Source organism: Papilio polytes, unplaced genomic scaffold (genome assembly GCF_000836215.1).
Source record: "Papilio polytes unplaced genomic scaffold, Ppol_1.0 DF823691.1, whole genome shotgun sequence".
In the NCBI taxonomy this organism is placed as follows: Eukaryota; Metazoa; Arthropoda; class Insecta; order Lepidoptera; family Papilionidae; genus Papilio; species Papilio polytes.
Window position 1 is genome coordinate 3,539,060 of NW_013525513.1, and position 14,764 is coordinate 3,553,823.

The 14,764-nt window shown below is 31.8% G+C and overlaps 1 protein-coding gene across 3 annotated transcripts in view; it reads right to left on the minus strand.

Moving 5' to 3' along the window:
* Window positions 1–14,247, minus strand: part of LOC106104199 (autophagy-related protein 16-1) — a 121,740-nt gene extending 107,493 nt beyond the window's left edge. Inside the window, exons 1-9 of one of the 3 annotated variants that reach the window (XM_013284161.1) lie at window positions 13,930–14,247; window positions 13,507–13,617; window positions 12,692–12,857; window positions 11,383–11,545; window positions 9,797–9,885; window positions 9,200–9,253; window positions 7,498–7,654; window positions 7,089–7,194; window positions 6,870–7,012 (exon numbers count right to left, since the gene is read on the minus strand). In XM_013284161.1, coding sequence (XP_013139615.1) covers window positions 6,870–7,012; window positions 7,089–7,194; window positions 7,498–7,654; window positions 9,200–9,253; window positions 9,797–9,885; window positions 11,383–11,545; window positions 12,692–12,857; window positions 13,507–13,617; window positions 13,930–14,023 — 1,083 coding nt within the window. In that variant the 5' untranslated portion in view covers window positions 14,024–14,247. Of the gene's footprint in view, window positions 1–6,869; window positions 7,016–7,088; window positions 7,195–7,497; window positions 7,655–9,199; window positions 9,254–9,796; window positions 9,886–11,382; window positions 11,546–12,691; window positions 12,858–13,506; window positions 13,618–13,929 lie in introns of all 3 variants that reach the window. The other 2 variants (XM_013284160.1, XM_013284163.1) reach the window with 2 other exon arrangements.
* Window positions 14,248–14,764: the final 517 nt, after the last annotated feature.

A 14,764-nucleotide genomic window follows, 5' to 3' on the forward strand; every position in this document is an offset into this window, starting at 1 on the left:
CATACATCAATTATAATGAATTTCATAGAATTCTTGTATTCTATGATATTTTACTTAATATAATATCATTGTGATAATTAAAAACAAAAAATTAAAATGCAAATTGACTATGATTCTCCTATGATCTCTTAATTGTCGAAAAAAAATTGAATTAAACGATTCCATTTGGATAAGAATAAATTCCATAAGAAATGTACCCTTCGAATAAATGGATAAACTGATGGTTGGAGGTGAATTTAATTGCAATCCGACAAATGCAGCAATACAGAAACTATAGACACATTTTTACTTTCGAACATATAAAGTTTTAGGTAAAAACAATTATCATTATCAACAACGTAAATATCTATTTTGCAACATATAATATAACATATGAAAGTGTTTTACGCTGTTCGTATACGTATAAAGTACCAAACATTGCTGGTTCATGCGGCCAACTTCATGATTTACAGACTAATAGAAATCCTACTCCGTAATATTTCTTACATGGTGACATCGCGATGTTTCTGTGCATGAATTAGTTCCGTTACACGCTTGTATTTTAGCCTTGTTCTTGAGAAGTCGCAGACCACATTAAGAGACGAAGCAATAGCGTCTTTTGATTATTTATACATTAACTGCAAGTTTTGTCTTCATGCGTCAATGGGACCTTTTGAGCTTTTGCACTCATAAAATTAATAACTTCTTTGAACCTGGATCTTTCATTATTTACTACCAGTGCCGATTGGTGCAATGTTCATTTAAAAAGATTACAAGTGATAAACACATCAAGAAAATAATGTATTGAGATTTACATAACTTCATTTTTAACTAAACTATACTCGGAATTAAAAATATAGTGATAGGATAACGGTTTTCCTAAAAGAGGAAACACGAGATATAGCTTGAAAAAATATCCATAAAACTAAAAAAATGACGCTCGTGAATAAGAGCTAAATTCCGAAATTAGAACGCGTACATTTTAGAAGTGTAGTAAAACCTGTTAGCACAAAATGGCATAGTGAGATTCGCCGAGGTCTCGACCGGTCCGGCCACGACACACATCAACCAGATGCGATCTCCGAGTGGAGCCAGCTAGAAACAATCACGTGTGAAGAGGCACACCTCACGTAAGCGTTCGTGCGGCAGATTGAATCAGCGCTAAGGCGACAACGGCACGCGACCAAAGGCACGCGCCGCAAACTTTGTTGCCGCAATACAGAATCTAATCTTATGGCACGCTTTTAGATTTAGATCACGGTCGACCGCTATTAGCACGATGCGGGAAACCATACACGGTCTAGGAAATCATAAAAATGTCGATGAACAGCCACCAACGTTGTTTCCTGAAATACGTGAATTCGCTATTGATGCAATAAAGGACATTGAATGCAACATTGTACAGAAGATGAAATATTTTACACTTTATAAAATGGTTTTACAATTTCCGGTAGCTGACATGTTTACGGTGAAGTAAATATGAAACAGAATGAATTGTGCACTGAAAGGTTTGTTCCTTTTTATAAGATGATGCAGATGCACGTCCTTTTATAAAATTACAAAAGGATAATATATTGTGGAGTTATGTTTTACAACGTTGACGCAATAAATATAACCCGAACATAAATACAACTCAGACCACACATACCGATGCATTTGTTTTATTTTATGGCACAAGGCGACGACGCGACATCCAGGAAATCCACAGACACTATAAAATAATATACTACAATCTCACCCACAGTAAAATTGTCATGGCAATATTTAGAAACAAAGGAATTTGATGTATGTTTCGCACAGAAATTTAGAGATACATACGATACCTAATATATCATTGTCCTATTCAGTTCCTTGTATATTAAACTATTCCTAAGTTACTCGAACCCGGTACAACATTGTCTTTTTCTTTTTAAACAGTACTCGGGGTCAAATACACGGTGTTTTATCGTAAATATGATTCCAAATAGGTCACAGGTCACACATCCTTCAGATAGGCAGACAAGTACAAGCAATCGCAGAGCTCGATAATATCGCCTCGTTTATGTGATCTTGTTCCGTCGATACAGAACCAATAGTTAAAGGTCGTATCTAACATGCGGCATCGAGACACAAATGAAATATTACCGATGGTAACTATCTATTCACAGAGCTAATCCTTGACCACTACGGATACAGGATTTATTGTAAATACAAACGGAGCATGTGTTCTTAAAACAATGATTTATGCGAGCGTTCAAATCAAGTTATTATAAGTCGATAAAGACCATTAATATAATTTAGAATTATGGTTCAGGGTAAGAAATTCAATTTATCGATGGAAATAAATGGTGATTTATTAAGTTTTAATGACAGTGAATCAATTATAAATTATAGCGTTAGTAATGAGTTGACATAAGGTTCATGTTGTTTATGTAAATTATTTATTTGCTTTAATACTGGTAGTCGTCTTCATTTTCTTTCATTGATTTTAACTTGTTTTTAAAAGAAATTACATAAAAAAATACTCTTTAACGTTTCTTGTTCGGAATTTAAGTTCAAAAGCTACATTTCTCATTATCTTATACCTGAATTTATTACCATAACGAAAATAATGTAACACCATTTACACATACACTTGAGAATTTAATAATCCAAATGGATGAAATCTGATATGTTAATATAAAATATAAATCAACAAAATAATAAACCGAGTATTAGCCACAATGTGCAAAGTAAAAGCAGATCGCAGTGAATACATCCACAACGACATTGTTGTGGTAAATCTCGGGTACAAGCCTTTTTGATACAAACTAGCGCATACTTTCACTGGGAATGGAAAGTAACGAGGACAATACCTTAGTGGAAAATAATCCCTTTCGGCAACTTTCCGTTTGATGACAAGTTCCCAAGTAAGGCAATGCCTACAACATTCTGTTTCATTTAGTTACAATACAATAATAACGATATTAAATAAAAAAAAATGTGTTATGGAACTATCTATTTCTCGTAAAGTACATCATTGGTCTAATTTTTGACACAAGCGTAGAAGAATCAAGACTTCACAATTCACGGCATATCGGCGTGCACCTTTATTACCTGCGTTTACATTTTTAAGCTATAATAGCAAGCTAGACTTCAGGCCATAAAATGTACAAATAAACGTTCGAGTACAAAAAATCTAAGTAGTCAAGTCTACAATGGCTTTCGCCTGATTATTCCATTTACGGATGTTCGTGGTGCAATTTGTCTGCTTATTTGTATCGGAATCTTCGTTGGTGGTCTTGGTCACGCAGAACTAATTATTATAAAGAAATGTGAGTTTCAGAGAGATGTTTGTTGTTAGCTGTATATTGATTTTGTCCGAAATGTTGAGACACTTACTGTTACATTCAGATACGTTTTACGATTACTTAAAGTTTAATGAATATTCCCTTACAAAATACTCGTCAAGAAATCATTAAGAGATGTGTACGACTCTCTGATTCGATTCGATTTATTTTATTTAATACCATCTCAACTAAGCAATTTAGGATTTTTACATGTAGTAAATAATTACTCAACAAACCAAATAACAAAATAATACCCTCTTATTGACCTGTTAGCATTAAAAACTTTGGAACGATATTATATGATAGTGGTATAGGTAAAAGATAATACAACACCTTATCTATTAGAGTCAACATATCCGGACACATTAATCGGTTGTTTCTGATCACGATTATTTCGAACTTAGATTAACAATTGCAGTAAATTTTGCATTTAATTTCTATGGCACAGTTTCCAGTTGGACCGTATGAAACATGGAATTTATCTTCTTGTATCGGACAATTTGCTTATCTACAGTTTGATTTCACGTCTCACATTATACCCTAACCTGATACGGTCACGATCTGATTCCGATATTCGACCAATTGTTTACGAATTGTATGCTTGTGAATTAATGTTACAAAAGTACCAGTCGTATAAATAATACAAGTGTTTAAAGCTGGGAAGCTTAAAACATGAAAGAAATATGCTGATTAGTGAAACGCGTTAAAAGAATAAGCAATCGTTGAATCTACTTCTTGGTACAGTAACCTTATATTATCGTTTCAATTGGTTATACGGTTTTTGTATTGATAATTGCGATATGCAAAGTAAATGCTGCGGAGCAAAATTTTATAACGCAAAAAGAACGAGATTTTGTAAGTAAAAAGCTATGTAGGGTGAACTTTTATTAATTAATATAATGGAATCACTTAGCGGTGCCCGGGCAGAGAAATTTCGTTCCATATTTAATGTTATTACTGGGCTATTAGCATAATCGCGAAGTAAATGTAAATTGCGTTTTAATGTTTTCAATAAAAACAACGGGACATTTCTTAGATTTTAGGTATTAAATGGCTATTTAAAATAACCCATAATAATGGCAAACTTAACGCGGAACTCTAAACATTTTCCGATTATTTGTAATGGCTCTTAAGGCATGCTTTAAGTGTGTAGCAAAACATTTTTCTTATATTTATCATAGCTTTTTTAGATTTTATTTAATGAAAACGCGTTAACATAGGAATTTTCAAATGCAGTTCCGAGGACATGAAGAGTATACAAATACACCCACAGCCAAAATAAATATTTACTAGTTGCAAAAATATTGAACTAGATATGATAGATATAGAAAATTCTGGTTATAGACATTCTGTGTGCAAGGTCATATTATTTCGGCGTAACTGTTAATCGAAAGATTGTATTTAAAATTACACAGTAAACTTTGGTTACTTGTTCACAAGCTGTGTATAAATGATTGAAAAAAATATTTTTACATGTCTTTTTTAAAGTTGAAAACATTATTACACCTACAAATAGCGTTGTTTAATAAAATAAGATTAGAAATAATAAAAACAAATAAAACCCTGGACCTATTATGTCAATTACGTTGGCAACTGACTACACAGCTGTCAAGTGAAGGGCTAATCATTGTGGATGGCCAGTTATGAAAAAAGGTGCGGAATGTGGTACTGCAGTAGTCAGGTATTCGAGTCAACGTATGATTTAAAATCACCTAGCCTAAATAATTACACGGCGATGCGGTGAATTACCTCCGATGAGTGAGAATTACGACCAAGTCGTTGAGCCCAGACATACAGGAATTATTGCTCGTTATTAATTTTGTTTTATCAATATTGCTGAAAAAAAAAAGTATCCAAGTGTTGACTCATCGCGAATATTTGCAGTTGCAAGCTTACATATTTTTTTGGAGTGGAATAAAAATTATTAAAGTGAAATATCAGCTAGAACATGAAAAAAACAACACAAACACACAGTAAAATCTCTGAGAAGTATATAGTTAACTGTTCTCTCTAATGTTTTTTAAATACATTATGTTGTTCTACATTTGAATATCAACCTAAAACAATGGATAAACGCGACTCATTTTTAAATAACTCATTCCATGTTGCCAACACCTGAAAAATAAACAATAAATGTCCGAGTACAAATAGTAATATGAGCGATAAACGAGACAAAGTCGCCGCGCATCGGGAATCAGAGGAGGGTCACGACGCGCGAGTTAACGACGCACTAATAGCGGTCGTGTTCGTCGGCCACGCCCCATCCCCAACTCGCCGCCTCGCCCCGGCTCGACATTATTATCCCTGACGGATTATGTCATTATTTGTTAACAATAAACATGTAGCTTAATAATATTTCCCTTAAGCTGTAACAGCTTTCTTCGAACCATTGAATGATAATAGCTCTCGCTATTCTATAACGCTAGGGCGTTTAGTTATTCGCCTTCCTTGAAGGGAGCCAACTGTTATGTAAGTTCTGTGTGCAATTTGACGGAATTGTAAGATTGAACATGATTTACTCTTGTAACTTTGTATTCATACTGATTATTTGAAATACAGTTTTAGGTCTTTTTAACGCCAACTCTATGACAAACTATATAATAGGTAAATTTAATAAACAAAAAATAAAACTTTTAACTATAAACTAAATCGTACAGAATGCCATCGATTTCAACAACAACAAAATCGGTGACAGTGAAATTAAAAACAAAGCAACAAAAAACAGACTTTCGCGGTACTGGATTCAAAGAAAACGTGCAAATATTTGTGTAACAGTGTAAACATTCAATGCACAAAATAAATTGCTTCCATATCTTGAACCGTGTCTTTAAAACATGTTTTAGTAAACTTTCTTTTGTCAACTAGGTCATGTTTTTACAAAAAAAGCGACTTCAAATTGAGTCGCATGTGCAAAGCGATACCGTTTGTTTGTAAATTGCATTGTCCACCGATGTGACAAATAAGCATTGATCTCGAAAGTCCTTAATAATCTTAACGGTAAAATGTCACGAATAAATAATCTGTCATTAAAATAAAATTGATGTCTTCACTGTTAAAAAAAGGACCATAACTGAGGCTCGATTACTAATAACGAGGTATTCAATCTTATTCTTATTGACACACTAGCGCGATAATTCTTTATCGAGAATGAATATCGAGTGTATGCGCTGTAGCGATGATTTAATATCCAGTAGATAGGGTAATATGAGCTGGTTTCTCACCTGCTACTTATGAAACACAAGTCGAAATTTCGCATTGAATTAAAAAAAAAGTTTTGTTATTTGTACTCATCCTGTTCTTACAAAATGCTACTGAATACTCATAGTATTAACAATAAACACAAAAGTAACTATACAAAGTTTTTGCATTTCCGCACAAAACGATGACAAACCGATTTGATATCGTATATCACATATGAAAGTATGTAACAAAGTCTAAGCAATTTACATATAGTGAATAGCAGCGCCTTCGTCGTCACTAGATCTATTTCCACCGGCAATCACAACTGCTTTTAAATTTACTATTGCGTGAGGGCAGTCGTATGCTAAGTGGAAATAGGCTTTAATGGTATTTCCAACTCACCCTTAACCGCTGATCGCCGACCGTCCACACTCGACTCGCGAAGTCGTTGGACGCGCCCACGATGTACGCACCCGTCGAGTCGAAGTCCACCGACATCACACCCGCGTTCGAACCCACTAATGCACCTCTGCTTTCCACCACACCTACTAAACAAAACTATAGGTATATATCTGAAATTCATAATCAACAATAATTGTAAGTATTAGTAGCAACACTTACTTTTCGACATATCCCATAGTTTAACTTTCCTATCCGCGCCTCCTGTTGCTAATATTCTATCTGTTGGACTCCATTTGACTGCGTTCACTTCACCATCGTGCGCGTCCTTTATAGTAAGAAAGTCTGTTTTAATTACACTAATATTATATATGCGGAAATTTAGATGGATGGATGGAAGTTTGTTACGAGTTTTTAGCCTAAAACGGCTGAACGGACTTCGATGAAATTATGTAGAGGATAGTTTGAAAGAAGACATAGGCTACTTACTTTTGATTTTTTTTTTAATTCCACGCTGACGGAGTCGCGGGCGAAAGCTAATATTGAAATAAAGAACAACGTTCATGACTCTGAACAAATGGTATAGGCTAATGTTGCAGTCTGCTAAAGTAATAATTACAATGATACTCACAAATCTCAAGCTAACTTTGGTGGGCAAAGAAGATGTGTAATAATGGATTGTATCCATAATTTTGTCGTCACTAGAACCTCCGGAGCCTCCGCTACTTCTACTGCTACCCTCTCTCGCCGCGTCTTCCAATTCCTTGCGGACTTTGTCACTTTTCTTCCTAAAAGAAACAACATTCAAGTCAAATTCTCATCACATCATTTAGTCTAAGAGTTTGAGATCCATAAAACCATAATTAGCGACTCATTCAACCAGCGCAATAAAAGCGTCAACGTGCTGTAAACCTCAATATGCTGAAATTAAAAAAAACAGGCCATGCAAATTTCAACGCCGATTTACCTATCCTATATCATACTTAAAGATGTAACATAATTTGTTAACATAAAATTTCAACAATTTACGTCATTTTCGTTCTTTTATTGAAAACAATTTAGCTAAAAGTTCATACTGGAAATACTTCTACTGTACAATTATTTTCACACTATTATAATACAGTAGTCTGCGGAAATCCTATATTATACGTGATAACTTTTTTATTTGTTTACACGACGCTCGGATTACTACATCATAAAACCAGAAATAAACCAAATTTAACGTTCTTTTAACCATAGAATTAAACTATCGAGGAAAAACATTTTTTTAATTCATTTTTATAACAATATACTTGATATAAATGTTTTCATTTAAAAATACAGATAGGATTACACAGTTTAACAATAAAAAATGCTCAAACTCAATGCTCAAATAGAGTTGAGGCCACAGAAAGAATGTATGGATAATTTAAATTGGAATGTATGGAGTGGAGCAAACCTACAATCCTCAAGGATTCATATCCTTCGGTTGGTGAATACTTTAACTTAAGGGTGTCTTATCGCTATTTACAATTTTTGTCGAAAAAAACATGCGTTTTAAAGCATTTCAATTTCGAACATAAGCCTCTAGCGTATTTATATAAGCCGGAAATGTATAAATCTTCTCAACTAGATGGATGCGAGCAATAAAACTAAATTGTGGAAACGAGCAAATCCAGACAGCTATAAATCTGAGAGTATAAATGCATAAATTTAAAGTTATAAATATATTAATACTTGATGCATACAATTTTAGGACTCTATACACCATGCTTCTATACCCATTATTCTATAAGAATGACAAAAAAAAGTTTATGTTCTAAAACTAAGAATATTTCTTTAGTAAATAAAAAAAGTTATATGGTGCTATGGGTGGATTTACCTTTCAATGCAAAATAACTAAGTTCTTCGCTCTAATAAAAAAAATTGAAAGAGGATTAAACAAAACCGTGAAATAAAAAAACAAAGTTAAAAAGTGAATATTAGGATCATGACAATGAATACAACTTATTTTATATATAGATTAATAAACAAACAAGTATACAATGAATTCAATCAATAAGGGATGTTAAGACAAGTGCAAACATTGTTATATCAAACAAAATAAAATTCACTTAGAAACACATTAATAAAGGGGAACACTACAGTTATGGACAGCAAGTCAAACTGCAAAATAAAGGAAAGGAAACCCATACAAAAATAAAGACAGTAAACAGAATGGATCGTCAGTACCATAGTGCAGTTAAAACAAGGGATATATGGGTAATTTACCATGGAGAAGTAAAATAATGTCAGCCCTACAAACGCCACAATGCCGTAAAACCACATCCTCATTCACATTATATCAAACTCACCCGAAACTAACTCTACCAAAGGTGTTGATGAAAAACGCGGTAGGGTTGCTTGACCTGTTGAAGAAATTAAAACAAAAAAAAAGCAAACAAAAAAATCACAAATACTTATGCAAGCTCTGTATTCGCACAAAAACCCAATCTATCAAACGCATATCAATGACTCGTTCTAATTGTGAACACAATATAGCTTTTTTCATTCGTAATGTATTGTCCAAAAACCCCTTTACTTCAAAGTTATTTTTAAAATTAAAATAAAAAATAAACAATTTTAGTTCATCCAATACATGACAAATGAAAAATGTCTACTGTGCAGTTTTATAGCATTTAATTTATATTTCAATCTACAATGCTTAGCAACATTCACTAAAATAAAACTACTAATTTATTAACTAAATGACCAAATGCCCCACGCAGACACAAAATATAATCTATGTGCAAGTAAAATTTGTCAATAAAAAAGCTTAATACAGCATTTTTTTAAATAACCAAGGTGACATTTTTGTAGTTAAAATACAATTTTATTATTACAAGCACATTGAAAATGTCAGTAACGTTATAAACAGGTGCGATGAATATTAATTTATAAATATAACTCACTTTAGAAAATGTTCATTTTCTTCATTCATTTTATCCGCATCCTTAGCTTTGTATTTAATTAAACGTTCAACTAAAGATCGATTTTCATCCTGAAAAGAAAAACCTACATATTAACTGCAAATAAATATAGTGATTTATCATTGGTAGAATATATTACCCGTTTACGCATTTTCATAGACATAAAAAAGCACAGATATCAAAAACTCAAAAAAAATATCCCGAAGTGGTGCACACTATGGTAACGAAATTTCGACTGAACTCTGTTTGTGAATTTATACAGTGTGTCCGTATTCCACGCCTATGTATAAACATTGATACACGTAACGATAATCACATGAGAGTCGTAAAAGATACAGGGTGTTACATTTTACGGCACTAAAAGTATCGTTAACTAACGCACTAATGGAATTAAACATTCATTTTATAACAGAGTTACTAACCTCATCCAATTATATTAACACTATACAAAGATATATTATCATATTGTTTTCGTGCATTTTATTTTTCGTTTGTACCTTTTTTATATCTTGAAGTTAAAAAAATTAACGTCAACATTAAACCATACATAAAACGGATTTTTCTAAGATGGTTTTCTTGATTTATTAAACTAAATCTAAGTAGATATATATTAATATCCTCCATCCAAATCTATTTTAATTACACGATATATATTTCATACTCTATGTTTACCTTTGACTTCAAAATATTGATATATTTTCGTCCTATGAATCTAAAAATAGCTAATACCGCATTCGACCTTCGTACTTGTGGAAAATTTCGACAATTTCTATACGTATGCAATAAGAATCATACTGAATCAGATGGACAAATCCTCAGTTTTGGCGAAATGCCATAACTCCAATGATGCAATAAAAATTTGAAGTTCCAGTGTGTTAGGCGCGTCGCTCACGGCGCTCTACGCTGACAGGGACGACGGAATATTTACGATCGTGTATTAGGTGAGGAGTACACAATTGACTTTTGAATTAATCTCGTTACACCATGTGTGGGCCGCGTTAATGGTAAACATATTTGCTTATTGCTATGCCAAAAATATTTGAAACGCGTAAATCTATGAATTTTAGTATTTGAAACATGTATCAGTTTTATAAAATATTTAAATTTGATGTATTACAGATTTATAGTTTTTAAAATCGCAAGAAAATTGATTAACAGTTTAGTGCTTGTCATATTATTCATTACTAGCTTTCGCCCACGACTCGGTTCGCGTGGAGTTAAAAAAGTAAGTAGCCTATGTATTCTTCCAGAGTATCCTCGATGTGTATGCTTAATTTCATCAAGAACCGTTCAGCTTTTAGGCTAAAAACTCTAACAAACATCCATCGAAACTTTTGCATAACATTAGTAAGATATCTTATTTTTTTAGTTACCTCAAATCTCTGAAATGACTTGTGATTGAAGTATTTAGTAAATAAACTATTTTTTCAAATATTTGGATTTATTTAATGTAATAGTCCATTTTTGAATTGTTCAATTAAATAACTTGAATAAAAACTTTGATTGTTACCGGAGGCTGAATAATAGTATAACTTTATTTGTAAAAGACTACAACTATGATATTTTACCTGTGCTTTTCTTAATTTATCTTCCACAGATGATAAAGCTATTTGTAACGCTTGGTATTCATCTCTTATAACTTGATTGAGTCCTTGTAACTCCGCCATGTTTGTTTCATACAATTGGATTTCCGCTCTCAATGATGCTATTAATGCTGTATTTTCTGAAATACTAGAAAACATAGATTTACATTAGTACCATTCATAAAATAACATTTAATAACTAAAATAATTATTGAATAATTAAACATTCAGTAACTAAAACATTAATAACAAAGCCAGTAAACAATTAACATTTTATATATCTATTTAAACTGAATATGCATCCATTGCAATTAAGAACCTTAAAATTATCGTCATAAAATGGTTACTTCAATGAGTCTACACTTAGAGCACTACATCTGAAACTAAACTTTCATATAGCTGTTTAGTCTCTTTCCTATGAGCTTATATGTGTGTGCGCTCACAATTCAGTTTTTAGTTGTGCAACTAAACAGTTGAATTGTCTGCTAAACAATTGATTATCGAATAACAGTTGTGCCATAGTTTAGTCAAAGGCCTGCTCTTAAAGTAAACATCCAATTTATATTTAATTCGTATTATTCAAATGTTAACTGAAGCTTGTAACTTCATTCGTCAAGGTTATTGCATTGTTGTCACAATAAAGGATATGTCATTTTGTATTATACTCAATTTATGTGTAAAGGGGCTTACTTTTCAATAATAAAGTCATCATCCACTTGCCCTTATCCCTTTTGGAGGGTCGGCACAGTATGTCCTGCTCTTCCATACATCTCCCATCATCCATCATATCTAAATCCACTCTTTTCTTAAGTATATCCTCTTTCACACAATCCATCCACACTTTCTTCAGTCATCCTCTACCTTTGTAGCCATCCACATTCAATCATAACTCATTCTGGTTAATGTCCCCATCATCTAGTCGCATGACATGTCCATAAAACGCTAATCTATTACTTCTCAATTTCTCCACCAATGGTGCTACTTTCAATCTTCCTCTAATTTAGCCTTTCTTAACTTTATCCATTCTTGTCACAGCACACATCCATCTTAACATACACGTCTCCTTTCATCCGCAAAGTGCTGTGATAGATATGAGCCAAAGGCACTAACTTTGTTAAGATACAAGAGACAAAAGTAATCAAAACTTTAACTGTCTATAAGTTTTATCGTACAGCCTATTACTAACATTTTTGTGCTCATTTGAGATGATTGATGAATCTCGATTACCCAAATTTAATAAAAAAAATGTTTATTAAGATCTTAACTATTATGGAACGTTTAAATTTTAACTTACATGATATCTTTTGCTTGTAAACTCTTTTCTTGTTCATGTACTTTTGCATTCAGACTAATTATTTGCTGTGCACTCTCTCCCCTACGCCTGTGTAATGAAGTCAGTTCCTCTTGTTGTGCTAATATTTTTTGTTCTAAAGCTTGTATTCTTTCATTACTAGCACCTCCTGGAATAACATTAATTTTGTATTTAGATAACATAGTAAAAAATTAATCTCAATAGTACTTAGTATGTAATTTTTTTTTATTAAAGGACATTGATTTAAAAACAATTGAAATTTGTTTTACTATCAGTTTTATACATTCAACAACTATTGATTCATACAATACTTACTACATTTAATAAACAGAATTGTTCCCTTCAACTCTAGACCAAAACACTTTATTCAACCTTCCCGATATTTAAAAGTTTAGAACTTGGAAACATCGACAGATCTTAAATAAGCAAGACCAAAACCACAATACATGTAATTTTAATAAGTTGGTTTTGCATTATTTGTCATACTGAATTCTTAATATGTGTCAAAAATTTTCCAACAGTTTAAGAATTATAGAAACACAAAACTATAAAATTTATTTCCTGTGATTGCATTGATAATATCAAAAACTTTAAGTAACTGTTAAAGTTAACAAATACCCTTATTAACCCTTAGCGTGGCAAGAATGCTTTTTTGAAGTAAATTTAAAAAAGAAAATGTATACCGGTAGCTTCTCTGGACTATAAAAACCCTTGAAACATCAAATAGTGATTGTATATTTTTATACTTTTGTTTGTATGTTATATACTTAATGAACATAAATGATAATAATACCAACCTGCATTAGAAAGTACAGTCTCTGTGCTGGTATAACGAATTCTTTCATTAAGCAATGTTAATTGTAAATTTTCATTTTTCAGCGTATTAACATTATCAAACAATCTGCTCTCTGAAATGCATAAAAAAATTTTATTAAAAAATTTGAAAATGTAAACGATTAAAAAATACAATTCTATGTATGGCTTTTATCATTATTAAAATTCTTATGAAATAATTAATAATAGGGATATAATTGAATGGTTAAAAGTTTTGTTTGAAATATTTGAATTTCAAGAATTAATAATGCTTGCCATAGATAATAGATTATATTATATGTTGTAGGTATTTAAATGTGATAACTCATTAAGTTTACTTAATTATAAATGGCATATAATGTCAATATTAGTAGACAAAGGAAACAAGTATAGGTTATGTTACTTACGAAAGGCTATGATATCATGAAACGCTGTTGTTTCTTTTTTATTCCTTAACTGCAATTGATTTATGATACTGTTTCTCCACTGTCCACCTTCCATTTTTGATCAGAAGCTTATAACATTGATTCAAAATTAATACTACAATACACTCCAGATATCAAAACAAACAGATGTCATGACGAAAATAATAATGTTTCTTCTCTTTATCACTTTTAGGGCATTGTAATTATATTTATCTATTTTAATGAAACAAATAACGTTTCAAAAAGCGTAATTAACAAATTGATAGGAATATTTACGTTCGTAAATATTAGGTTTAGTTTTCATCTGTCAAATACTGTCAAACATCTGTCAAATTCCAAAGTCAAAGGCAACTTCAATCATACATAATCGGACAATGGTATTCACAGCATAACTGATATTGATAATTTTGTCTCACATTTTTTAAAAATATATTTAATCTTATTTGTAAAGGCAAATGATAAATTAATTTTCGTTTCATTAGTCTTATTATTATTAGTTCTTTTATAAATAGCCGCATACCCTCATTGGAAATAAACTTAAAACAGGCTGGGTTTGACTGGTGCAAAACGGGTGTAAGAAGTAATTTTAGTTTTATTTTTTTGTTTAATTTATGCAATTTAAAATGTTGTTTAAAACCATAAGTTTGAATAAGGTGAAACATTGATCATTCTATGTTGTTCTTGGATAATTTGTATTTAATAATATTGTTTCTAAATCTATGTTGGATATTTGCCAAATCATAATGTGTTACGAGAAGATTGTCCATTTCTATATTTTGTATTCAATTTCAATAGTTGTTTTTTTTTTAAATTGTAA